Source organism: Dicentrarchus labrax, unplaced genomic scaffold (genome assembly GCF_905237075.1).
Source record: "Dicentrarchus labrax unplaced genomic scaffold, dlabrax2021, whole genome shotgun sequence".
NCBI classification, from domain to species: domain Eukaryota; kingdom Metazoa; phylum Chordata; class Actinopteri; family Moronidae; genus Dicentrarchus; species Dicentrarchus labrax.
This window is the reverse complement of record NW_026136711.1, coordinates 11,703,075-11,728,968: the sequence shown is the minus strand read 5'-3', so window position 1 is coordinate 11,728,968 and position 25,894 is coordinate 11,703,075. Positions and strand designations below refer to the sequence as shown.

Sequence of the window (25,894 nt, the reverse complement as noted above, 5' to 3'; positions counted from 1 at the left end):
TAAATTCTGCAGTCATTGTTCCTGGAGCATCATAGTAATTGTAGATATTAGACAGTCAGGTAGTACTGCTACATGGTTGCAAGGGAGTATAACCAGCAGTTGCCATGGTAAACTCAGAGGGGATGTAGTGCTAATGAGGAAGAGTTATTAGAGAACTAATAGGATTGTAGTGTCATTTTGGTGAACTGCATGTGGAGATTAATTAAGAAAAAGCTCTATTTAACACGTACTTGACTCTAATTGTTATTTTGAACTTTGCAGAATTTGTAATTTTCTGCACTTCTAGAGGCAGTTTTTACGCATTAATATTGCCTGCTTTCATTTTTTACAGGTACTTTAGAATTTTTCTGTTCCACTCTGTGTCTCAACTTGGAATAATTTGAAGTCTGTGTTTTCTAATCTTTAGAGCTGGAGTCTGGCTGTCTCTTCACATTGTCACTCTGCTCATTGACCCCTGTCTTAATGTTCCTCCTCCTCATCTCCTTTTCTTCTGTCTCTCTCCTTCACCTCCTTCACCTCTCCCCCCACACCTCCTCCCACCACACCTCCCCACAACCCTCATATCTACCCCAACCCTCTCAGGGGGAGGTGAGTCCTGAGCTGGCCCTGGGCCCAGGCCCATTAGCCCCAGCCTGGCAGCCATGTGCTCATCACCAGAGATCATTACACCCAGCCAATGACACCACTCTAATGCATCATTAATGATTGATTAACGAGCTGAGCTCAGCCAAAACGGGTGCATTTGTACGGAAGAGCACCCTGTAATGGCTGTGCAAAGCTTGCATCTGCTATTTTTCACAGTGTTTTGTGTGTGTCCATGTGTGTGTGCATTTTATTCATATCAGTCTCCCTCTGTGTCCGGTCTCTCAGGTTGAGTGAGGGAGCTGCAGACTCCTGAGTGTGAAACGAAGGACTGTGAGGAAGTGACTGCAGGGTAGCGTGATGGCAGGGTGGGGGCTCTCTGCCCCTCTCCCTCTTCTTCTCATTTTCATCCTGGTGGGAATCCTCCCTGTGTCCCAGGGCTCTGGCTACCTGTCTGGATATCGCCTCAGGTCTCGCCTGCAGAGGGATCGCCATATCCGCAATGTCCGACCCAACATCATCCTCATCCTCACTGATGATCAGGACATAGAACTGGGTAAGACATTTCCCCCCATTAATCCTTTCCTGTGTGTGTGTGTGTGTGTGTGTGTGTGTGTGTGTGTGTGTGTGTGTGTGTGTGTGTGTGTGTGTGTGTGTGTGTGTGTTTACTGTGTATTTGTGCATCTGTCTCTCTCTGTTTGCTTTGTGTCCATGTCCCATGGGTATGGGTATTCTCTCCATGTGTATCCAACAGCATCAGCAAGGGAAAGTCAGCCTAATGCTGCCTCTTGGCACCATAACAACTGGCCCACTCAAAGTCATGTGCTCCCTTTGCCAACTCCTCCATTGCTGGCATGAAATGAGGGCGGCCTATGGCTTCCATTGTCTGGGTGCCAAACCCTGGCCATCTCCCTTCCCGCTTAAGTCCTTTAGCTGCGTATTGGACTGGAGTGGCTGCATAATGGCCTCGGTGACATCCTTTGTCCTCCTGTGATCGCTAGTGAGAAGACTCCCATTGAAAAGCAGGAATTTATGGTCAAGCATCTGTTTTTCCAAACAATCACCATCAGCTTGAAAAGCTTTTAGTACACAGGAATCCAAATGGGTTACACTTTACCAAAAAGACTTGTTCCCTCATTCACCCCCCCTGCCCCTTCTTTTTCTCTTACCACGTCCATAATGGTTTTTGCTCTCTCCCCCTCATGCCCTACATTTATATTTTACACTATTTATCCTTTCTGTTTTCCTCAATCTCTCTTTCCTCTTGTCCAACTGTTTTATGTTCCCCTGCGTCTTTTTCATTTCAATCCTTGGCCTTTGAGTCTCCTCTCCCCTCCTATCCCTTCATACAACACCCACCCCCCTGCTCTCTTTCTCATTTTCTCCCAGGCTCAATGCAGGCCATGAACAAAACTCGGCACATCATGGAGAAGGGCGGCACACATTTCTCCAATGCCTTCTCCACCACACCTATGTGCTGCCCGTCCCGCTCCTCCATCTTGACAGGGAAGTATGTGCACAACCACCACACCTACACCAACAACGAGAACTGCTCGTCGCCCTCGTGGCAGGTCCACCACGAGCCGCACACCTTCGCTGTACATCTCAACAACTCTGGCTACAGGACAGGTGAGCACCGCAAGTAAATTCAAACAGGTACTTTCACAGATGCGTTGTGCTTGAGGACAAAAATGAACAAAGTGCTCGCCTGTTCCTCACTCAGCCTTCTTTGGAAAGTATCTGAATGAGTACAACGGCTCCTATGTGCCCCCTGGATGGAAGGAATGGGTAGCACTGGTGAAGAACTCGCGTTTCTACAACTACACCCTCTGCAGGAATGGAGTACGAGAGAAACACAGCAGTGACTACTCAAAGGTATTTATACACACTACCTGAGAGATATCACGCCAGAAATCTTGAGTATTTCCATTTGATGAAATTAAAACATCACGTACTCTGAATGTTTCCCTTACAATGTGGAAATATTTTTTTTTTTTTACAAACGACAAAAATCAGGCTTTGACGAGTTAAACAGTGGGTGAAATCCACTGTGGGTCATTTAAACATAGGAGTTATTCAGTAGTGCTTGGGAATCTATTTTGCCTCACCAAGTCAGTAATGAGCATTGACCCAGCGCACTACTGAAGGCTTTGACATCTGCTCTTTCACTCCCTCTGTCACTCACTGAGTGTCTGACGGACAGTGTCTGCTCGCTCCACAGGACTACCTGACAGACATCATTACCAACGACAGCATCAACTACTTTCGTATGTCTAAGAAGATGTACCCTCACCGCCCTGTCATGATGGTCCTAAGCCACGTTGCTCCGCACGGACCAGAGGACTCCGCCCCGCAGTACAGCTCCGCCTTCCCCAACGCATCACAGCATATGTAAGACAATGAGGAAGCTTCAAAATGCTAAACCAGCTATCTGATTAACCTAGCTGTGGAAGAGACCTCAGATTGTTGCAGGTTTTGGGATATTCTGCGACAGCAAATTCCTTGAACTGGGCTGGTTTTGCTCATACTGATTTGGTTCATGAGGAACAAAGCTGACAAACACAAGGGTACATTTTTTACAATTTTCACATTCACAGCTATTTGCTTCCATATGAGTCATCCACACATTCACGCTCCCTTTCATTTGACCCAGAATGACACAAATTTCATAATCTCAACTCGATCTTATCTTCCTCTGCCTGCAGTATGCTCTTGGCAGCTGAGCCCTCACTATGCACAGCCAGTGTTTCACTCCAGTTTATTTGGCTCATATGTTGCTCACATTAGTGTTACCACCATAATGAGCCCCACTAATTTGTACCATTTTGTCAGCCATGATCAAACAGAGACATGAATGATGTATGTTTAATGCATAGGTAATGATGTAGTCGCGTGCATGCACGCACACACAGTTCAGAACAATTAATTTCACACACATTTCATACAAAACATTTCAGCCTTTGTCTTCCCGACCCTCCATATTCTTGACTGTCTGTCTAGTGCTGCTGGCTAATGGCAGACCTGCTATTGGCCTCCAGAGACAGATCCAAGGCCAGTAATGAGACTGCAGTTTCTGCCCCCTCCCTCCAACCCCCTCACACTCTTCTCCTGCTTCATCTAATCCCTCCAGCATCATTAACCTGTGCCACGCAGGCTTTATACACAGAATGTTCTGAAAATTCAGCCCCAGTGTCTTTGTACAAACTTTTAATTGCTCTTTCTCCATAAATTTGCTCTCCCTTGGGTGATTTTTTCTGAGAGCGCTTCTCTGGCTATTTTTCTCACTCCATCTCCCTCCGCCCTTATCAACCACATGAAGAGAGAGAGGCAGTAAAAGTCATGCATTCCTCTGGTGATAAATGTTCTTCTCACCTTGGCACCTTGCAGACACATCTTCACACTACATTACAGGTGCCGCTGTGAGACATTAGCATTTCTTAAAAGTCAAATCGATCCGCTCTAAACGTTAAATATATTTTCTTCAAGGATACCATTAGCTATTTAGCCCTGTTTATTCTCAAATAATTAAAGTTCCATATGGCTCGGAGTTAATTATTGATTAAACTGTGCTCACTGTGTTCAGGCCTATCGATTGCAGGGCTTTGCATTTCACATGGTTTATGCAACCTCCAGTTTAGCATTGCATAAACAGTTTTCTGGCTACTTTGGAAAGAAAAGGATAGGAGATATCAGCAGAAACAGGCACAGGATATTGCTGTGAATGCACAATGTAACTGTCCACAGATTGCTACATTCTCTATAATCCAATTTACAGCTATAAAATATGAAAACCACGTGTATAAAGATGGAAAAAACAACTGAATGCAAATGTATGGTGAGTTACAGTGACATGTACTGAATGATTCCTGTGCTTTGTTATTTTATCCTTTTGCGATAAGAAGGAACAAAAATAAACTACACATTGGGTTTTTTTGTAGTTCAGTTGGATGCTTTTCTGTCTTCTGCCCCTTTCAGAACCCCAAGCTACAACTATGCCCCCAACCCAGACAAACACTGGATCCTACGCTACACAGGACCTATGAAGCCCGTCCACATGCAGTTCACCAACATGCTGCAGCGCAGGAGGATGCAGACCCTGCTGTCTGTGGATGACAGTATGGAGAAAGTAAGCGAACATCCCTGCAGATAGACATATGCTTAAACATAGAAAGTTAAACACGCACACACATTTCATCTGACTGTCTCAAGTCCTGAGAGATCTGTGCTTGTTCTGACTGGGACCGTATAATGTATTCACTGACACACTTGGTAAATTGTTCTATCCATTTTCCTTGAAACTGGCACAGGAGACTTGAGCTATCAAATATGAAGTATAACTTTTTACACTGTGTGAGTGCTCAATGAATTATATGCTCTGTAGATGTACAACATGTTGATGGAGACAGGGGAGCTGGACAACACCTACCTCATTTACACCTCAGACCACGGCTACCATATTGGCCAGTTTGGTCTGGTCAAGGGCAAATCAATGCCATACGAGTTTGATATCCGTGTTCCCTTCTACGTACGAGGACCTAATGTGGAGCAAGGTGCCATGTGAGTGACATAGAATCTTGTTTTTCTCTTATTCTGATATCCAGTGGCTGTGTTCCAATATTTTATATGTGAGATTAATGACATTGTGACCAAATTCAAATGAGAAATATCACCTCATTCTGGTTTCCCTGCAGTAATCCTCATATAGTGTTAAATGTTGACTTGGCACCGACTATGCTGGACATGGCCGGCGTTGATATCCCTGCAGAAATGGATGGCAAGTCTATCCTCAAGCTGTTGGACACAGACAGGCCAGTCAATAGGTGAACACACACACACAGACACACACGCACACACACACACACACACACACACACACACATTATGTTGCTGTGTTGGCATTCAACATACATTTCAAGAATGGCATTTAAAATGTTGCAGATTAAGTAGCTATGTGCCAAAAAGTAATTTGCCTAGACTTTGTAAAGTTTTATTAAATCTCAGTTTTTGTTTTTTCTTGGACATGATGGAATCTACAATCCAAATATGAATGTGTAACACCTTTTCAGCGCCTTACAAGGATGGCATTTGAAAATGGGATGTATGTTTGTTCAGTGCAAATATCACAGTGGTCTGACAGGATTTTTTTATTTCCTTTAACTCATTTTCCAGGTTCCAGTTAAACAGGAAGGGTAAAACATGGAGAGACTCTTTCCTGGTGGAGAGAGGGTATGTTTTATTGATTGACCTTTTGGAGGGCATGTTCTCATTCCAGGCATTGTCTTATGGTGACATCATCATGTGCTTTCTTGTTCTTTCAGGAAGCCTCCACACAAGAGAGCTGATGGGAAGGAAATGGCCCAGGAGGAGAACTTCCTGCCAAAATACCAGCGGGTGAAGGACCTGTGCCAGAAAGCAGAGTATCAGACCTCCTGCCAGCAGCCAGGACAGGTACCTGACCTACAGGAGCTAAAAATGAGAGGTTATTAAAGTTTCAGGAGAACAGTGTGGCTCATGCAGGGTGATAATTTGGTTGATGCTTGACAATTTACTGAGTATAATATGCAGTCATACTCTCAGGACTCCATTTGACATCAGTGTTTCTTTTTTAGTCTTTCAAAATCAAGTGCGCTGAGTATGACGTGTGTGCGTACGTGTATAATAAGCTCTCATAAAAAGGCTGATCTATAAGGAGATTTCAGTAAATATATATATAAAAAAGAACATTTAAATCAATGGGTCAAAATGGATCAAAAAATATGCTATGCTATAGCACAAGCCTAAAGACCCAGCCCAATAAAATTTTCTTCTGCCTTGTTTCAGAAGTGGCAGTGTGTTGAGGACCCGACTGGCAAGCTGAGGCTGTATAAGTGCAAGGGCATGGCTAGTCTCTATGCCCCACGTATGCAGGCTCTGATGGCCAGCGGTGCCTCTCAGCTGTCTCCCACATCCAACTCCGACAGCTGTAACTGCGGAGATGTGGGCTTCAAAGCATCCGTTCTGAAGAGGAAGAAGCTGCTCTCCAAGAAGGGTAAGTTCCTCTTGTCACTCACATGTACTGTTGTTCTGGTAGTTATTAATAGATCTGATTTTGTTCAGAAAGACGCTTGTGGTTTACTTTGAAATGTCCTTGCGGTAGCCTACAAAGCCTTGCCAAACAGGGTCATTAATCTCAAGCTAAAATAACCAGCTTTTGAAGTATTCATGGGGTGAAGAGTATGCGTCTGTGCTGCCATCAAGTGGTGGACTAGAGTAGACATGTAAGTCTTTAATAATAGGGCTTTGAGAGAAACACATACAAAAGATTGTAAATTATTAAATTGCCTGGAAGGTTCATATGATCAGGTTTTTTTTTGTCATGTGCTAGTCTTCACTTGTCTACATCATCATAGATCTTGATCTTCAACATCAAAAACACATCCTTCTTTTTCATCTTACTCAGGTTCCTCTGTCTCGTCTTATTCAGAGATGAAACCCAGTAAGAGTGTTTCTAGGAAGCGCTGGGCCCGCTCTGTATCGTTTGAGCTGGATGGAGACCTGTATGCCGTAGACCTAGAAGAGGGCTACCGGCCCTTAGGCTCCAGGAACAGCAGCTGGGCCAGAGAAAAGAGGAGAGGAGCGGCGAATGAGGAGGATAATGAAGAGTTCAGTGGCATGGGGGTCACAGCCAAACCCACCACCAGCAATAAACTCACACCACCTGCTGCCCTGAAAGTCACCTACAGGTGCTGCTGTGTACATCAGTCTGCATTAATTATAATGTTTTGGTGCTAAAAGAGAGAAATAAAATCTTCGAATATAATGTAGACTACATATGCATGATTTTTAGTGGCGTTATTGTGTGTTTTGTACCCTGCAGGTGCTCTATTCTTATGAACGACACAGTAAAATGTGATGGAGGCCTCTACAAGTCTCTTCAAGCATGGAAAGACCACAAACTGCACATTGAGCATGAGGTACGGCTGCATTCTCTTCCTTGTTAAATCTAGCCCATAAAACCCATTTCACATGCCGTTAGTCGCTTGTGGTGTATAATGAGCTTTGTGGGGCTGTGTTTGTTCCTACTGTGTTCAGATTGAAACCTTGCAGACCAAAATCAAGAACCTCCGTGAGGTCAAAGGTCACCTGAAAAAGGTGCGGCCAGAGGAATGTCAGTGTGACACTCCCAGGTGAGAACAGAACCACACCATCACCTGCATGTATATCTAATTACATATACGTGACAGTCATTTATTTTCTTTACAGTTATCTCCTCAAGAATAAAGAGGCTTTCAGGCTCAATGCTGGCCGCATGCACTCACTCAGGTAAGAATGTACATTGTTTGACAGTGAATACATTTTTGTTTCCTCTCTCTCTGTATTGAATGTGTTTTATTCTCATCAGAATGCCATCAAAGCAAAAGAGTCAGTGGCTGCAGAAGGAGCAGAAGCGCAGAAAGAAACTACGTAAATTCCTCAAGAGGCTCCAAAACAACGACACCTGCAGCATGCCTGGCCTCACCTGCTTCACCCATGACAACCATCACTGGCAGACAGCCCCCTTCTGGACAAGTGAGGAATAACAAATGGCTGTTTGAATTGTAGAATATTGTTGTACAACTTTTACATATTTTCCAAAGTAGGTATGGCGAAAATACATTTTTAGAACACTGTTGTAATAACCCTTGTTTTCCACTCTCACTCCTCCCTTCCTCACCCACTCCTGCTCCCTCCCTCCCTCAGTGGGTCCATTCTGTGCATGCACCAGTGCCAACAATAACACCTATTGGTGCCTGAGGACCATCAATGACACGCACAACTTCCTGTTCTGTGAATTTGCCACCGGTTTCCTGGAGTATTTTGACCTCAACACTGACCCATACCAGGTATTTTATATTATATATTGTAGAGACACATGGCAGATACATAAATACCTTGCCAACAATAACTATGAAATGATCCCACGACATGATTTATTGTGCATTCCTGTGAGCACAGGAGGTACAGATTTTCCTATGTTTTCCAGAGATTTTCCACAGTTTCCAAAGCCCTTGTTGATATTTTGTCCTTATTATTCCTTTAGCTGATAAATGCTGTCAGCACCCTCGACCGCAATGCTCTGAATTCAATGCATCAACAGCTCATGGACTTACGGGGCTGCAAGGGACATAAGCAATGCAACCCGGAGAAGGGTGAGTAAAATGCCTCTGAGGCAAACATGATTGATTATAGTGTCTCCAGTAATTTCCGGCTGAGACTAATGTTACATCCACTTCCTTCCAGGAGGAAAAGAGCGAAACTACTTCAGTGAATACAGGTATTTTCTTCTACCTCTTACAGCACAGATGATTACTTTTACAAACACTGCAGATGGAATTCGTGTTACAATTTGAACTCTGGGAGGTTACAGCCTCCCCAGTGGGTCTTTGGCTATGTTTCTTCTCATTGCGAGTCATCTGGGGAGTCAAGAAAGTAAAATACAGTGATGTGCTGAAATTGAACCTCTTCAAACTGTCATGGTCCCTTACTGTTGTGATCAAAGCCTTTTTAGCATGCAGAAGCAGAAGCCAAAGTGGGCCAAAACGCAAGCCTGTTTTTCAGCTTCTGCTGTTCCCTTTTTTGTAATGAAGCCTAATTGCTTGTCTCTGCTGTGCGTGTGGGTGTGTGTGTGTGTGTGTGTGTGTGTGTGTGTGTGTGTGTGTGTGTGTGTGTGTGTGTGTGTGTGTGTGTGTGTGTGTGTGTTTTGTGTGTATATACCTGTGTGTTTGTCTCCATGCACGTGCATTTGCCCTGCGCGTGTATACGTGCTGTGCATGCTTCAGGCCAGTTCATCGTCGAAAGAGGCCAAAAGTGAAGAAGCCTTCCTCCAAATCGCTGTGAGTTTGTCATAACCCATCTGTTCCTTTGTAGTCAGCCAAGCTCTACCCCTATCTCCATCCAGATCTTTTTTAGCTTGGTCAGATGACCCAGCAGCATGCCCCCCTCTCTCCTATTTACTGTAAATCTGTACTCCTATACTTACAGTAACTCTCATGTACCTGCATTGCAAAGCTGCACCATCTTATTTTCCATTCACTCACTCACTTTCCATTCATTCAGTCAAATTCAATAAAGCAATGCAGATGTGACGTTGTCTTATTATGTTGTGTTCTCAGTCCTGTTATTGTCATTTCTTACTTTTCCTCAGTGTTGGTAGGAACAGACCACAACTGGAGCCATGGTTTCCAGTGAATGCCTCAAGCGGCACATTTAACTCACTGTATTTGTTTCCCTTGCACAGAGGGCAGATTTGGGAAGGTTGGGTTGGTTAACCACCTGCCTCCCACAACCCACCACATCGGCCTCCTCCAGCGAAGGACGGAGAAGGGGGAGTGCAGGTAAACCCAAGGACCTTGACCACACTTCGATGGACCATAACCTGAGATACTACTTTACTACAATCTGGGTTTTAGTTCTTGAGAGAGCCACTCTTTGTAACTCTCACCAAGGCAGAGGAGATCGTTGAGACTGAGAGGAAGCATAAAGACTCTCCAACTGTCAATTCTACCTTCGCACACATTTAATTCTCATGTACATCTTCTGTTACCCCACCTGCCAGGACCATTAACATCAACAGGATGCTGTGAATCAGGTGGGACCGTTTGGTATCCACAAGCCATTCAGTCTAACAGTACTGCTTGTACATAATATATATCAGCTTTAATCAGCTTTCTTTCATGTCATATGGGACTGGGTGGAAACATGATGAGTTACATGTCACCTCTGCTGCTACACAATGATGTCATGGCCTCATGATGTCTCTGTGGCACATGCTGATTAGCTTACTCATTAGCTCTTGGAGTAACGGGACATATTTTCTTTCTCTGCACCAACGTGTCTGCACATGGAAGTGGTATGGACTTTTAAACGACCAACAATAAACTCTCCGCCATAATCTTTTGTATTATAGTTGATCTTAACGCTGATGAATGTCCTTCATGAAGTATCATCTTCTTCAAAGCTGTGAGATGTGAGGTGACTAGAGATTGTCTGCATTGATCCAACCCCACTCTTTGACCGGGCCTACACTAAACACAATCTCACAATGATACAATCCAGACCTCCAGCACATTTGACCACTGGCAGAATGCATCATTAGTGAATGCCATTTTACTCCTTTGTATTGTCAGTACCACACTGTAGAAGTATCCAAATAGTTTGTTCAGCTTGCTATACATGGTGCTACAGGATAACAATACAGAAGTTAAATCTTGCTGTACAGTACAGTATGTATTTGAATGTATGTTGTGCAATTAATATAAATGTTTACAATATTTTTTTATAATACTGAAGAGGCAGACCTCATTGTATGATTTGAGTTGACAAACTGAACTTATAGGGAGAAATGTAGCTTGAGAAATTTCCTTGCCCGCAATTTGTATGTTCGTCCTTTCCTTACTTAACGTTACATCAGAAAAGCACTTAAAGGGTTCACTGTGAACGGATGCCATGTACATTTGATGGATATATAGTTTAGTCTGTGCCAGAGGAACAACACAACAGTGTAATACTTATTGATGTGAATTTAAGCTACCTGCCTTTGTTAGCTTCTTTGATTTTTTTTTAGCAAATATTTCCATAGACATGAGTGCTGATAGTAATTGTGAATAAAGTGTTGTTTGACCATAAACGTGACCCGACTTTTATTCTGAAATTGCACGGCCGTTTGTGTTCCTGTCCAGCAGGTGTCTCTGTCTGCTTGTCCACGGCTAACACCAGGTACCTACCGCCCACTGCCGCTACAAGCGTGGAAATGTAGTCACTTCAGTTGTGGTCATAAGAGAGAGCGATAAGGTCCTCAGCTTTCTGATTGGCTGAGTCAGGTGAGAATACATTGTGAAAATAAGCCTATCAGGTTCCTGATATGATATTCAAATGTCAATTCAATCATAAACAAAACTATCTAAACTATCTTTAACCTGACGTCGCTTAGCAACCGCAGTGCTACTTTTGTGTGTGTGTGTGTGTGTGGCTTTAGCATAGGGCTAAAATCTGGTGTTGGTTAAGTTAGCTAACGTTAACTACTATAACAGCACATATTTAACACATAAAGACGTCATTAAGCGAAACAATGGAGTATCTGCCTTTTAACAACCACAATAAATAAACTGTGAAAAAAAAACAAGTCGACGCAGTTATTTTTCGTTTAAGTTTGGTAGCCTATAAGTGATTGATCTTGCTCCAACTACAGCAGACATTTGAGGACCGTTAATGTTCCGTTGAAGCTCGATGTGACAACATTTTATCACTCTTGTTCTGTTCAGCCAACTGAGCCACTAAATGTTTTGTTTATGGTTTGGTCTCTACTCTTTGCAGTCAGTTAGTCGAGGGGACAGAGGGGGAGAGTTTTTTTTTTTGGGGGGGTTTGTGTGGTGATGGTGGTGGAGGAGGAGGGGGAGGTGGAGGAGAGGGGGAAGGGTGGGGGGTGCAGACTGTGTGACCCCCATCCCAACCTATGACTCACGTGCAGAGGCGGAGACTCCATATCGGATTCACCACCGGAGCACCGTCCCGTGCTCACTCCGCGGACCGCGCCGCACGCTAACAAAATTAACCTTCATCCCGATACCAGCACAACATAGTTTTCCTTTTGTTTACGCCTCGTTTACAATGTGAAGAAAATGGCCGGGACAAGGTAAGTTATAAACTCTTATTTTGATTCCAAAGTGATACAAACTTTAGGTGGAGAAAGTTTAGGAGCTAAAGGTCGGTTGGCTGACTATCACTCCGCCGCAGACAGCTCTCTAAAGTCGGCCAACAGACAGAGAGAGACCACGGCACTCTATGGATACTTAACGTTGTCTGAATACTTTACAGCGTTTGTACGCAGTTTTAAAGCTTAAATGTTCAATGAAGTTTGTGGCAATAAAGTACATGGTTGAGAAAATACAGAAATGCGAAGAGAATAGGTTGGAAAAGGTGACATTTTAATTGTATTTTGCTTGTGGTGTTGCTATTTTATTTACAGTACATCACTTTGGGCTGGTGGAACTGTTTTGTAGCTTGCTAGCAGGTAGCTGTGAGATAATGTGACAGTGAAGTTTTGCCTCCATTTAGCATTTGCAGTTGTAGTTGTAATTAGCTGTAGCTGAACCTACTTTCTTAGTTTATCTATCACCACCAGCCCCATCTTTTACAATTTTTCCTAAACTGGTCCACAAATTGTCTGAGCTAACTTCAATCTTTGCTGTGGTTAAGAGACCAAAAACCTAAACGGAAGGCAAATGTTCCACAGCCCATTTGTTGCTCCCATTTTTACTGGTGGAAGGTAACTGGGGCTCTGAGCTTTAGCTACTGGTTTGATCTCCACATGTTGAATTTCTTCAGCATCTGCTTTGACTGCAGATGTGCATTAAAACTTTGTTTAGCTTTCATCGGTTTCTTGAGACAGCTGGTTTGCTTTAGTTCTCACAGTCTTTTTTAAAGCCACTGAGATGGATGGGATAAGCTGCTTTGGTTCCTTTCAAAATGTTCCTTCAACCGTTTTGGCATGATACACATGCTATGACTTTGTATAGTTCAGTCTGAATGTCTAAAGCTGAAGTTATGAGGATCTTTGATGTCTTAATATTCCACCCCCTCCTGTTGAGTACTGTGCCATGGACACTGACAATCAGCCTGTTTTATATTGCCTGAAGCTGTAAGTTTGCCACTCTACGCCAATCTGACTTCCTGGGTGCAGTAGTTTCACCACCCCCCGCTGCCAGCTGGTGCTCATCTGATGACTGTGTGGTGTTGGTTTCTGCAGACGTGTTAACCTCTCTATCTGCCCAGCACTACATCTTTATCTGTCCGGCAATACATCACAGACGGGGAGGGCAGGATGGCGGGACAAGACAATGGTCTGTTTAGTTTTGCTCCCTGTTCAAACTTCTCTTCTGTTCATTTGGGCTTGTCAATGTGAGGAGCAGAAAGTACAATAGGACGCTGTCTCACTGTTTGCCCTGCTAGTAGACAGACGTAAGGGAACAAACCATGCATTCCCCTGACAGGATTAATAAAACTTTGGTCTTTTGACAAGGACATGGCAGGATGTCCATCCTACAGAGGATTTGACAATGGACAAATTTGTTTGCCTGTTGAAAGGAAGTGATTTTGAAGCTTTGAAGCTCCAGTGACAATGGCTTGTTATGGGTTGTGACATGTTAATAATATAATGACTGTGGATGATCATTTTCGTTTTGGGTGATTTTTTTTTTTTTTTTTTTTTTTATATATACATAAAGCTTCAAATCGTATTTTCCAGCTTTCATTTCCTTCTTTTTCTGCTTTCTGCAGTATAATCCTGGTCACGTCCCTGTGTATCAGTGCTCTTAATGCCCCCCCACACACTGTTCATCTGACTGTGATTCTCTGTGGCATGCCACAATGACACTGTAATGAGGTTAAGGTGATTTGCCCAAACACATTTATCTGTACCTGTACAACTGCTGACATCTCAAAGCATTCCCCCATAGGGATTAAAGGCTGGGTTAGCTTTAGCCTGATGCTAAGAGTGCTGATCATCACTCACTAGCATTACAGGGGATAATAACGTGTGAGATGATCATATGTTCAGATGGGCTGTAAGGATGAATGAGCCGCCTGCTTCAAAAGAGTTGAACAAGTCTTTATAATTGTAGTGACGTGTCACAGTGCACTATTTATACGAGCTAAGTACAAAAGCAATTAAAACATCAGTCATTACAAACGAAACACTGAGACAGACAACGGTGACAAATGGCAAAAGTCTACATAGAAAACGTTTTCACCCCTTGAAATACAGCGTCACAGTCCACCCCACTTCTCCCCTCAACCCGTACAGACCCTGCGTTAACGTCTTCAGCAGGCTGCCCTGTGCTTCTAAGCCCGAAGGGCCTGCCGTCTGCACCTTCACTTCCTCTAGAGGACAATCCGGACGTTTCTTTCCTGTGTGGCTCCTTGGCCAGCCACTGACCCCCCACTCACGTTGTAACTCTGCTCTAGGATTAGACTCTGGCCTCGTTTGTCATGTCAGCAGGGGAGGATTCGGGGGGATGGTGTGGTCCAGCTCAAAATGAAGTTACAAACTGCTACTGGGTGTTGGCAGGCTGGTCAGAAACTAATAGAAAATGTTATTTTGGCAGCACGCAGATGGCTGAGATTGAAGGCTTTGGTGTATTTAGCTTCAGCTGTGCAGAACATGTTTTATAACAAAATCTTCATTTATAACATGCATGACCCCAAATGATCTGACAAGATAAAGTTTGGACAATGACTGTGCAGGGTTATTTAGCACAATTACAACCTGATAGGTTCATTCATTTCTCTTGTTTGGACAAGTGACCCCATTGTTCCTGCTCAGACAGCTGGTGTACTGGACAGAAAGGCCGGCCTGTATGTAGTAAACACCCTGATCCTGTCTTCAGCCTCTCCTGCACATGTTCACTCTCGTCCAGAGTCGCATCTGACCTGAAAAAAATCACCATGTGCTCTTCAGCTAAGTAAAGGGGTGGATTTTAGGAGGGACAGGGACTTCTGTCTGGTCAGTCTTACCCCTATAAAAGGGAATTTATTGACCCTGTTGCTGAGCAGTCTCTCAGACAGACAGGGACTGTTCAGCAGAGCAGTAAGGGGGCCGGAAGTTCCCAGCATTTCTGCTGAAAGCTGCAGCATTCGTGGGAGAAGAGGAGAGGATGGCGGGACAAGACAATACTCTCTATACAGAGATCACAGAGTGCTGCTTTTCTGCAGTGAGTTTGTAGGCGGATTACAGCGAGGGTATCTGAAGTAACATTCAGGACTGCCAACACAAAAATGCTCTTCTGGAACCGGTGGCGAGGTAGGCACTATTATCTCACATCTCATGAAGAATCAGTTTGATGCACCGGGGGTGAACATTTTGGCAGTTACAAGGAATAAATTCACTCAAGGCATGTAAAATCGCTAGTTGGAAAGCAGCATGGGAAAGACTGGCCTTGCTGAAGGTGGCTGAACGACCTTGTGAGATCCAGTCTAATCCACTGCCAATGGAGAGGGGAAACTGTCTCTAGTTCTGGATTAGGGCAGCTGTTGAAGGAGGTCACCCCGGACCTCGTATACATGTCGCAAGCTCCTCCCCGCCGTGGCTCGGATTGGCCGGGCTCCCCTGTGTGGGGGCACCATAGAGAGTTCTCGTTGAATGAAGTCTGCCTGTTGATCTGACAATAGTCTGCATTGTTCTATACCATCACAGGCTTCAGAATAGGGTGCATTTCACAGGCTTTGTAATGCATATGATCATGAGTCATCACAGGACATTCTTGTCAACTAGGTAACCATTTTTGTTTTTTATACCCAGAGAGCCAACATCATTGCTCTGTCTGTTTCTACTATCAGCAAAAAAAGAAGGTTTTTCAGACTCCTCAGTCAGATCAGTATGTCCATGTGCTTGTCTTGTCTCTTTTGTTGTGATGATGACAGATTGGCATTGCGCAGAAACCCCATGTCTAACAATGGCATACACTCGTAAGCCTAGCATGTAGCACACACACACCAAACTGGACCATCTGGTTCTTGCGGTTTTAGGCGTGTGCAGTCTCTCTAGTGACTCAGAACTTCCAATCACGCTGTCCTCAGGTGATACTACACAAGATTAAAGAGTTCACTTGAAGAATATTTACTCATATGATCACATTAACTTGTAGAGTTCCAACATTGCAAGTATTGCATTTAGTTTTACAGAAATTGGCAGAAAGGCAGTGTTCGCCTCAAAGGTGTTAAATCTGCTGGTGAACATTCTTCACCATTACTACTGCAGCAAGAAACAGACTCCAGTGTGTTAGAGAGCCAACATTTCATTTTAATATCACATCACGGGGCTGTACAGTGCCTTTGCTGTTTGCTCAGATCAGTACTGTCATAACAGAGATGTCACAGCCAGTATTAACAGCTTGTTGGTGTCTTATTTGTGCAGTCCTTTTGGAGGTGAATCAGATGACAGAGTGAGCTCACGAGTCTCCCCCTCTGTTCATCCTCCCATCCTAGCCTTGTTCTCTCTGCCAGGCATATGGATGCCCGGCTGTTTGGTCTTAAAGTGGTTTACCTCTCTTCCCCCTACTTGGCAACCTTCTGCCATGGTGCCTGGGTCAGCTCACATAAGGCCGACTCTATCATGCCTGACGTGTCTCGCCTTGAAAGACGACCCCCAAACTTGTTTGCCAATGTCAGCACACGACGAGTGAGGAATGGACACTGACAACTGCTGCCGAGGAGTGGGAGGAAAAGAGGAAAGGGGGGAGGGGTGAAGTAGAGGGAAAACTATGAAAATGCAGAAATCATAGAGAAATACCCCAACTCTCTCTGTGATAACTTATTTTTATTCTTACGTGTTTTAACACATCCAATCACACAATCTCAGTTATCAATGAGCTGTCTGTTTCTATTATCAGAAGATGTATAAAATACATTTTTTAAAGTCTGCAAAAAGGGTACTGGCTCTTCCTGTGCTGAGATTTTGGATCAGATCACTATTTCATACATCCAAATTGTCTGACAACACAAATATATGTCCATGAGAACACTGTTGTGTGATTGGCTGAGTGGAATCACATCCAAAAAGTTCTCACAGAAGTGAGTAGTGGGGAGAGACGATTAACTTCTTTAAATTACGGCAAAGCTGGAGTATTTCAATAATTTAAGTCATATGTCAGTGTTTCAAAAAGGTAAGATATAACTGGAGCCCTCTGTTTTTAAAAGCTCCGTTTTTTCGTTGAAGAAAGCAACTGATTGATGTTCATGAGAGGCAAAACCGTAGAGAAAAAAAACGTGTATTTTCAAATTGATCATGCATTTTTGTGAACAAGTTTTGGATAAAAGCCATTGGTAGGACGAATGTGCATATAGTCATCCATTCAACGTCTCATTGATCATCCCAAGTTCTTTTCCACTGATTTTTTCCCAAGCCTTTTTATCATCAGAATGCCACAGGCTGTACAGAAGACAGATAATCTTTGGCCACAAGGCAAAGCAACCCCACAAGACATACAGATGCACAGGCGAAAGCAATAACCTGCAGAAGAAGACATTTAACATTAGCATAGAGTCGATAGAATGATAAATAAACCTGTCCAAGTTCTAACAAGGGACAAGAGTAAAGAAGTCGGGCAGCGTGCAGCCCTGTGGTTCTGGTTTACAAAGCACATCACTGTTAAAGTCAGATAAATATACAGCATCCTAACCCAGAGCATTTATTTTATGAGGGTTTCTGTGGGGATGACTGCCAGGTTGCCTCTCAGATGTGCATTACCCAATAACACATTCAGCAGTCTTTATGCCGGTTTGTTTGTTGTTAAATTAAATGCAACACACACAGAGAGCAATTGAGCCTTTGGTTTTACTGACCTCTAACACTGGTGACACGGCAGGAACGGGAGGTGTTAAACAAAAGGGCCAAAGAATGTATGTATGACAGGTGCAGGGCTTTTTCCTGTCGTCAGAAACATGTGCACTCTCCCCTCACCCTCTGATTTTCCTGGACACATGGGCGGGGTGTAGGAGCCTACGCCCACATCCTGCACAGAGACAAGACGACCCTCATACACCTTGTCCCAGCTCTGTTTGCAACAGAAACAATGGGTTCAGTGGAGACTTCCAGGAGACAAACGTATACCTCTGCAAATGCTGAATTATGCCTTTTGATATGGACAAAGTGTCTCTCAAACCTGATTCATGTCTTCACTACCAACAAACACTACTGGCAGTGGAAACATGCAGGAGGAAACACCGCAGCACAAGCTAACCTATCATTCCTTGCCATATCCTGTAGATTCTTTGTGGGAGATCATCTATGTTGAGACCCTGATGTAGCTACAAGCACTCCTAAACAAATTATTTTTAATAATACCAGCAACCAAATATTGTGACTAGTATTTAAGAGGAAAAGTGAAGTGGAAAGTGGGCCCAGATATCATTTGTTTCAGTTTTGTCTTCTGCTGCTGATGGGGTTACACACACTAGAGCTGCTGCCCTCTTCACTCCAGTAAACGGGGCACACAGCACTCAACATGCCAAGCTTACGATTACGCTCTTCGTTAGTCACAGCTACTGGATTTGCTGCCAAGCACTCAGTAGACGGTCCGTGTCCCTGCTCTTGTTTTACAATATTTAGATAAGCATGTTGCCTAGCAGCCATGCTGAATAGACTTTGTACATGGTTTATGCACAATCAAACACAAGTTTGCTTTTGGTGGATCACTCTATTATATTGAGGAACAGGCCCCTGCTTGCTCCATGAGAGAAAAATTACCAGTGGCTTCTCATTGTTGCCACATTTTTAATAGTTTTGTACCTGTGCGGCTAGGTGAGTTTAAATTCCTTAGTCTTCTGTGGGCGGCGACTTATTATAAGGGCAGTATCTGAGGAGAAGGAACTTTTTATGTCTCTAAATAGGAAATAGTAGATGTGTAAATATACCGGCCAGGGTGGACCTTGGCACTTGTTGCTGTGCCTGATGAACAGAGTGCTAAGGTTTCCTACATGAATGGCAGGCCCTGTGTGAGAACTCAGCCTGCATTGGTCCACAAGGGACAGTCACAAGCAGCGGCTCAGAATAGTCTGTTGTTGGAAAAGGTTAGAGGTTACCTTACAAGAGGCCTAATTGGTAAATGGGAACTTAGCTGGCTGGCTGGTTTTGTCTATTATCTCACCTTAAGTTTATGGACAAATGAGTGCAGTAATACCCCCATTTGGCTCAGTTTCTGAAAGCGTCCTATCTGTCCATCAGAAATGCCACAATGGCACTGAAGCATAAAGCTGCATTTCAGCCATTACTAGATTATCTGATAAAACACTGCTGCTATAGTTTGGTCAAAACTCTACGCTACACAGAGAAAACAATCCTTTTTTTCTCTCTGTATGGTTTATCTTTTGGGGAAAATCAACAACCACATTGGTATTTGAGTTTTTTTTTTTTAAATCCAAAGCTGGACAATGACACAAAGCTGCTTGTTGCCCTATTTCTAGTGAATGTATTGTCCAGTCCTCTATGTTTACTGCTGCTGGGAAAAGTGCCATTTACACTTTGGCGTTGGCTTTGAACAATGGGGCAGATTCCATGAGCTATATTCTGTTGTTTCCCTCACTCTGGGAAACCACTCTCAGTTCTAGTTATTTTTGGAGCTGACTGTAAATTGTGGATGATAGATGAAGTATTTCTCCTTCAGAAGGAGACCTCTGGCACATTTGGACATGGAGTAACAAGATGGTTAAGAAGGTGTGCTTGTGTGCACGTCTTTGGTCTCAGTGGCACGCTGTTTTTGCAGAGATTTTTTTTTTTTTTACAATTTGACAAGCTTTATTTTTAGTCGCTGTGGAGTAACCATAGGGTACTGAGGCGTCTCCTTGACCCAAATGGGAGACAAAGATCCTGTGTGCCATGGGAGAGCAGAGAGTGTTTTACTTCACATAAGAGTAAAAAGGACATTGGAGTTCATACTTGCGCTTTTAAATCTTTCAACCATCATTTGACACAGAACTGTCTAATGTCACCAGGCGAATGATAAATGTACTGTTAACAAGAGTTTGATTAAACAGGATAGATGGAAAAATAAAGCAAATTCTCAGTAATGGAAACACTACATCCAGTTTATATTTAAGAAAGTGTCAACTAAAAGTTATTTATGAAGCTATTTCTGTAGGAATCTGTAAAATCCAACTACTCCTCAACTGTCTATGTAATGTTTACTGAAGGCAGTCAAGTACTGGTTTAGGATCACTCAAACCCCTAACACGAGTCTCTGGAATACAAGTCTGCTTCAATTAGATTGAGATTCCCCAGAGGTAAATCAGGTGCTGTATCCTTCAGTCACAGGACTGTGTGTGTGCTAAGTTAATTTTAGTTCAATATAAAACATTTCTGTTGGAGTTAAACTTCGCTGAGCTGGTGCAGACTGCATTCCAAACCATTTATGAACATTTGCAGCATGAGGCAACTGCCTCGGTTGTTTGGAGTCCTGCACTTTATTTTTATGTCTGCTTTTTGTGTCGGGGAATCGCCTTAAGCTTAGAAGGCTGCCACGGTGTTAAAGCCTGTTACTTTTCACCAGAAACTGATAGCAATTAGGATGGTGCTCCCTATTTTAGTTTGTTTTATTTCATTTTGAGAATGAAGGATATGATGTTCTGGTGGAAATAAATCAATTTTTAATTTGAATCTAGAGAAATTATAGTGCGTTGACCTCACTCCTGGTAAATCCTGCAGAAGACAAGTATCTTTGTATTAAACAAACCCATGTAATGGACATCTCTGATGTTGTTTCAATACTCCCAAAAGTGATGTTCCAGCAATTTCAGGACATGAACACCAGTCAGTCTTCCTGCTTATCTGGTCGTGTCAACATGGCCCAGCAGGCTCGCTCTCAGCTCGAACTGCTGTTTATTTACCCAGAGGGAACAGTCCTTATGCAACCACTGCACCCTGTGCTGCTAAACTCGTCAGCCATGGCCTCCACCGTTGACCCTCAAACCCTGGTTTCCTGTTGGGGTGTTTAGGACACCATCAAGCATTTTAAATTCTGCGCTGTTTCCCCCGTGTCACCACCGCCGTGGAGTTTTGGAAACTCAAAAATGCACAGAAAGGGACACACAGCCTTGGCTTTCTTTTACTTCATGTTCATAAGGGATTGGTTTATTTTGATTCAGACACAAACAGAGCATTTACAGAGAGGGCTGACAAACACAGGGCTGAATAACAAGGAATGCAGCATGGAGAGATCAGTTTCTCAGTGTGGGAAGGCCTCTTTCGGAGGCCGGGAGCAGTAAAAGGATGACGGCTCTGGTATGTGTGGGGTGGTGTTGACTGTTTGGCCTTTGCTTTGAATGCCCCATTATTTGTTAGGCTTGCCGCCCCATCAAGTGTTGCGGATCTAATCAGTCTGAAAGTCATCTTCTACTAGTTGGGCCTCATTGTGGGAGCTCTGTTTTTGTAAGAAGGCAGACACTGCTGTACTGAATCCAACCCCTGTAACACAAACACAAACACATTCACACAAACACTTACTTTTCCTGAAATTTCCCCTTCCATTGTCTTCTCTTATTTCTGAGGCTAGTATAAAAACACCTTACATGGTCCACTAAAGGTCAAGGCTGCTTGCCTGGTGTGAGGGATTGAACAGATGGCCTCCCAGCACAGAGCACTGGAACACATGGGTAGAGTGTATGTGTAAGGCTCCTATATCCTCTCCATGCCCTTTCTATGCTAACTGGGTGTTAAATCGACCAATGAGAAGGCTGCGGCTGGTGCTGGCAGCACATAAAAGAAATATAGATTGATACTTTTATACTTGATGAACAGGTATGTCAAAGTTGCTCACGGCTTTGCAGTTAAAACAGAGAACAGCTGTCGTTCTCAGGGAGTTGTATTCAACATGGTGGCATTGTAACCCTGGCAGACCTGACTGGCACCACACTCCTCTGTGTCTATTTCTGAGGCCGGGGGGTGCACACAGGGTTGATTTGGCAGTCACACAAGGAACGAATGTGGGTATTTGGTTGACATTGTAGGCACTCTTATCCATGCTAAGCTTTGTGCCCACTCTGATCATCACAGGTAGCTTGGACAGCAGGCTTGTTCCACTAACAACCATGACAGGGAGAGGAAAAGCTTTACTGTCCTCGGATAACTGGGAAAAGGTCCAACCCCATGGCGGATTGATGTGACACTAATTCCACCCCACTGACACTTTCCTCTCAAAGATACTAGGCTAGAGTTGGGTGGGATACTGAAGAAGAGAAATGACCTACCCTTGCCAGAGCACTCAAGTGGTCATTACAAGAAAGGAGCGTTTTGAGTCTGTTCTCTGGCTCTGAGCTAGACATCGACTGTGTCTGAAACTTGGGAAAGGACTCTTGCTGGCTGTTTGCAGTGTTCCTGTTCCCACATGGATTTGCTGGCACAGTTGAGGCTTGCATTAGGGAACTAGATCAAAGGAGACATAATGGAGCCTGCTTAAGGGTAGAATGACCTGGATATAGCACCAGCAAACTGCTGTCCTCGCTTATTTGTCAGACATATTTATTGACCCTGATTTTGTGTAAAAAGCTACAGCGAATACCCGGGTGATATCATATGATATGGGGTGATACTGCAATATGCCACACAGTGTGTTTAACACAGATCAGATAGTGTCCTATAATTTCTCTGAAATTCAGTTCATGGTCTAATTGCGTGTAATTGGTTGGCCCTCTTTATCTGTGCCCTTTGTATGTGTACTTTTCTGCAAACTGGGTTGTCTTTCTCTCTATTTCTCTGCCTCTCTCTTTTTTGCACCTCCCCTCTCCACTGTCTCTTTTATTGTTGTCTGTGTGTATTGTGCTGAGCTGGCTGTTGTCACTCTGTGATTGTAGTTAAGCTTGGTGGTTTTTGCGTTAGTAGCACTCAGAGCGTATGGTTCTCTTTGGGCCCTGCTGACTCCGTGCCTGGTGTCTCACTGAGGCTGTCCACCTGTCTCCTTATTCAGGAAATGCACATACACCATAATGTCTGCTGCTCCATTGCCTACCAAAGAGATGACATCATTGGTAGCACACACACACACACACACACACACACACACACACACACACACACACATATGCAGATGGATACATGTAGGGGACACAAATATTGACACACTCTCCATATGGGCAAGTGGGCATTTTTTAGGGCCTCTCAGTCTGTCAAACAGTGTGAGTTGTTTACTGCTTGTCGAGTTGATTAGTATTCAGGCGTGACTGTGGCCTCGAGTGCATCATTGTATCCTGTTGCTGAATAATCTGTTGCCATTTTCGGCTGTAAATAACACTTGACTCTTTGTCTTGTTTCATCCTATTCAGCTCTGATTGGGTGGAGATACTGGAGCCACGCTCCCGTGAGCGTATGTATGTGAACTTGACCACTGGCGAGTGCGGCTGGGATCCCCCTCCAGGCCTTCCTGTCCGCCAGGCAGACGGTAACCAGTGGTGGGAGCTGTTTGACCACCACAGTGGCCGCTTCTACTACTACAACTCTACTGGGCGCCGCACAGTCTGGCATCGACCCCAGGGAGCCGATATAGTGCCCCTCTCCCAGCTCCAAGCCATGAGGCGATGCAGTGAGGCCAAGCGGGCTGGAGGAGGCGTGGACAGGCACCACCATGGGACCACTGGAAGTATCAGCAGTGTAGGGAGCCAGGGGCGCTGCACCCCTCTGCCCGAGCAGGACAGAGACAGCCCTATCCCCAGAGCTCTGGAGAGCAACGAAGAGGCTGCCAACCCCGAGTTAGACCCGGCAGTGGACAGCAGATTGCAGGGAGACGAAAGCAGCTCCGAACACAGCACAGATGGCAGTAAAGACCCACAGAGGTAAGCCTGACCAAACCTTCAGTAGCCTCTACAGTAAGCCTGCAAAGGGATTTGTGCTTAATCATTAGTAGATCATATTACCAGGAGAAAAGTGGGGAAATGTGATAGTCATCGCAGCATGTGGCATAGTGGGTTGTAATGACTTTCAAATGCTTCCATGCTATGAGAACTCGCAGGATTATTTTGACTTATGACCACTCAGACTGCTTTTTTATTTTCATTCTCACTTATCTGAACATTCCATATGTCCCATGTTTCCATACTATTGCCTGTGAACCGTGCTCGGCCATTTCAGCAAATCACTACCAAATGGGGAGAACGGTCAGTTACATTACAGAGCACGACATTTACCCCCGCCTCACGCTAAGGTTACTGGTGCAGAACGGCCCCTAACAGTAAGTCATTCAGAGACCCCATCATGTGCTTTGCGTTGTGGCCTTGTCCAAACCACCGTCTCTCCCCTGCAAGCCAGATTCCAGACATGCCACTTCTGTTTCTCCTGGCACAGGGCCAATGAGGCCTTCTTAGTGTCCTTCTGTGTGCTCACCACCACCACTACCACCACCACCCTGCTCCACTCTGCTCCAATGCTCATTTCGTTTTCCTAAAACAAATCTAGGCCCCAGGCCATCAAAGACTGTAACGCCTCTTATGGGTGAGAGCTTAAATGTGCATGCACAAGAGGCATGTGAGAGAATGTTGTCTGTGGTTAATAACAAGCAGAACCGCTACATTCCAGCTGCCTATAAACAAGGCGAACCCTGCTGGGTTTCAGAGTCTCTGCCGTGGCGACTCTGGCTCTCTGGTTCCTCCTGGCCCCTCTCGTACCTCACCTTGGCCATTAGTAGGACTCTCCCCTGACCTTCCGATCCTTTGGGATTACGTAAAGGTGGACGGGGAACTAATTGTTCAGCCATGGCTGTTGAATGACACTACTGGAGGCCTTGTTGCGTTGCCTCTGGTGTGTGTGTGGGGAGTGTTAAAACCCCCCACGGGATTCCCACTTTGCCCCAGTGGTGATTCAACCTTTCCCAGAACCTTTTCTGTCTCCCCTTCTAAAACAATGGCCAGCTGTGTTCCTCAGTGGAAGGCTGAGGAGTCTTTAGCCCAGAGAGGCTTGATACCCTACTTAGCCATATGGCTGTTCACATGCTCACCAGCCGCCATCTCTTAGCAGGTAATTAGAAACCACCACAAAATGCACAGAGAGGGTGGAATGTGACAGCTCAAAATGGATGAAAACAAAGTCGGAGACATGCTTGTCTTCAGTTTGTGACCCGCCTTATTGATAATGACAAGGATCAATGGCTAAGAGCAAGGGAGAAAGTTTAAGTGAAGAGTTGGAAGGGTCGCAGTGGTTTGAGGTCAGCTAATTGTTCTGTCCCACCCACAGTGTTAGGGGCTTTCATGAGAACATAGTCCTCTTCCCTTTTTTGATCATGCTACTTCCGGTGACAACTATTTTAGTTCCATAGAGTAATCGTGTATTTCTATTTTTTATTTAAAGTTCCTTCATGTTTGGTTTGAACCTCTCAGCTATTTTAGACAAGTCTTCACATGTTCTTTTTTTCCCTTCCCTTATTTCTCTGTGAAATATCAGCAGAGATGAAATGTTATTAACTTATGACCTTTGAAAAACAATGCTGATCTTTGTGGAGAAGGGACAATCCCAGTTCTTCCAACACCAGTTTCCTTTTGTTATGTCCTATTAATAAATCTGTTCATAATAGAAGCGTTTCCAAAGTTTCCACACAGTACACCCTGTGTGTTATTCTAAGCATTGGTTGGTTGATGCCGCTTCCTTTCTGTCTGTCTCTCTCTCTCTTTGTAAAGCTCATATCTTTGAATTTGTTCGTGCTTATAGGAACTGTAGGCATATGAGTGCACTTATGTTCTCACTTGAGTGCCAAATCTGTTACTCATTGGCCAAGTCTTATCACATGTGCTGGGTACTTTGAGCCTGTGGAGCTCATCAGGGAAG

The 25,894-nt window shown here is 44.2% G+C and overlaps 2 protein-coding genes across 7 annotated transcripts in view; both read left to right on the top strand.

The window, feature by feature from the left end:
• sulf2a (sulfatase 2a) overlaps positions 1 to 11,227 on the top strand; it is a 31,608-nt gene extending 20,381 nt beyond the window's left edge. For 2 of the 4 annotated variants that reach the window (XM_051414225.1, XM_051414224.1), the window contains 20 exons: positions 871 to 1,138; positions 1,972 to 2,211; positions 2,306 to 2,457; positions 2,804 to 2,973; positions 4,558 to 4,708; positions 4,964 to 5,139; positions 5,274 to 5,402; positions 5,752 to 5,808; positions 5,901 to 6,030; positions 6,403 to 6,610; positions 7,022 to 7,304; positions 7,439 to 7,535; positions 7,654 to 7,748; positions 7,825 to 7,884; positions 7,964 to 8,130; positions 8,302 to 8,444; positions 8,642 to 8,750; positions 8,842 to 8,875; positions 9,381 to 9,434; positions 9,839 to 11,227. In XM_051414225.1, the coding sequence (XP_051270185.1) occupies positions 943 to 1,138; positions 1,972 to 2,211; positions 2,306 to 2,457; positions 2,804 to 2,973; positions 4,558 to 4,708; positions 4,964 to 5,139; positions 5,274 to 5,402; positions 5,752 to 5,808; positions 5,901 to 6,030; positions 6,403 to 6,610; positions 7,022 to 7,304; positions 7,439 to 7,535; positions 7,654 to 7,748; positions 7,825 to 7,884; positions 7,964 to 8,130; positions 8,302 to 8,444; positions 8,642 to 8,750; positions 8,842 to 8,875; positions 9,381 to 9,434; positions 9,839 to 9,869 (2,682 nt within the window). In that variant the 5' untranslated portion in view covers positions 871 to 942 and the 3' untranslated portion in view covers positions 9,870 to 11,227. The remainder of the gene's footprint in view (positions 1 to 870; positions 1,139 to 1,971; positions 2,212 to 2,305; positions 2,458 to 2,803; positions 2,974 to 4,557; positions 4,709 to 4,963; positions 5,140 to 5,273; positions 5,403 to 5,751; positions 5,809 to 5,900; positions 6,031 to 6,402; positions 6,611 to 7,021; positions 7,305 to 7,438; positions 7,536 to 7,653; positions 7,749 to 7,824; positions 7,885 to 7,963; positions 8,131 to 8,301; positions 8,445 to 8,641; positions 8,751 to 8,841; positions 8,876 to 9,380; positions 9,435 to 9,838) is intronic. The other 2 variants (XM_051414226.1, XM_051414227.1) reach the window with 2 other exon arrangements.
• An 831-nt stretch (positions 11,228 to 12,058) lies between these two features.
• The window catches only part of arhgap46a (Rho GTPase activating protein 46a), a 30,989-nt gene continuing 17,153 nt past the window's right edge, over positions 12,059 to 25,894 (top strand). For 2 of the 3 annotated variants that reach the window (XM_051414221.1, XM_051414220.1), the window contains exons 1-2: positions 12,059 to 12,232; positions 23,407 to 23,913. In XM_051414221.1, coding sequence (XP_051270181.1) covers positions 12,219 to 12,232; positions 23,407 to 23,913 — 521 coding nt within the window. In that variant the 5' untranslated portion in view covers positions 12,059 to 12,218. Of the gene's footprint in view, positions 12,233 to 15,191; positions 15,398 to 23,406; positions 23,914 to 25,894 lie in introns of those variants that run through there. The other variant, XM_051414222.1, reaches the window with a different exon arrangement.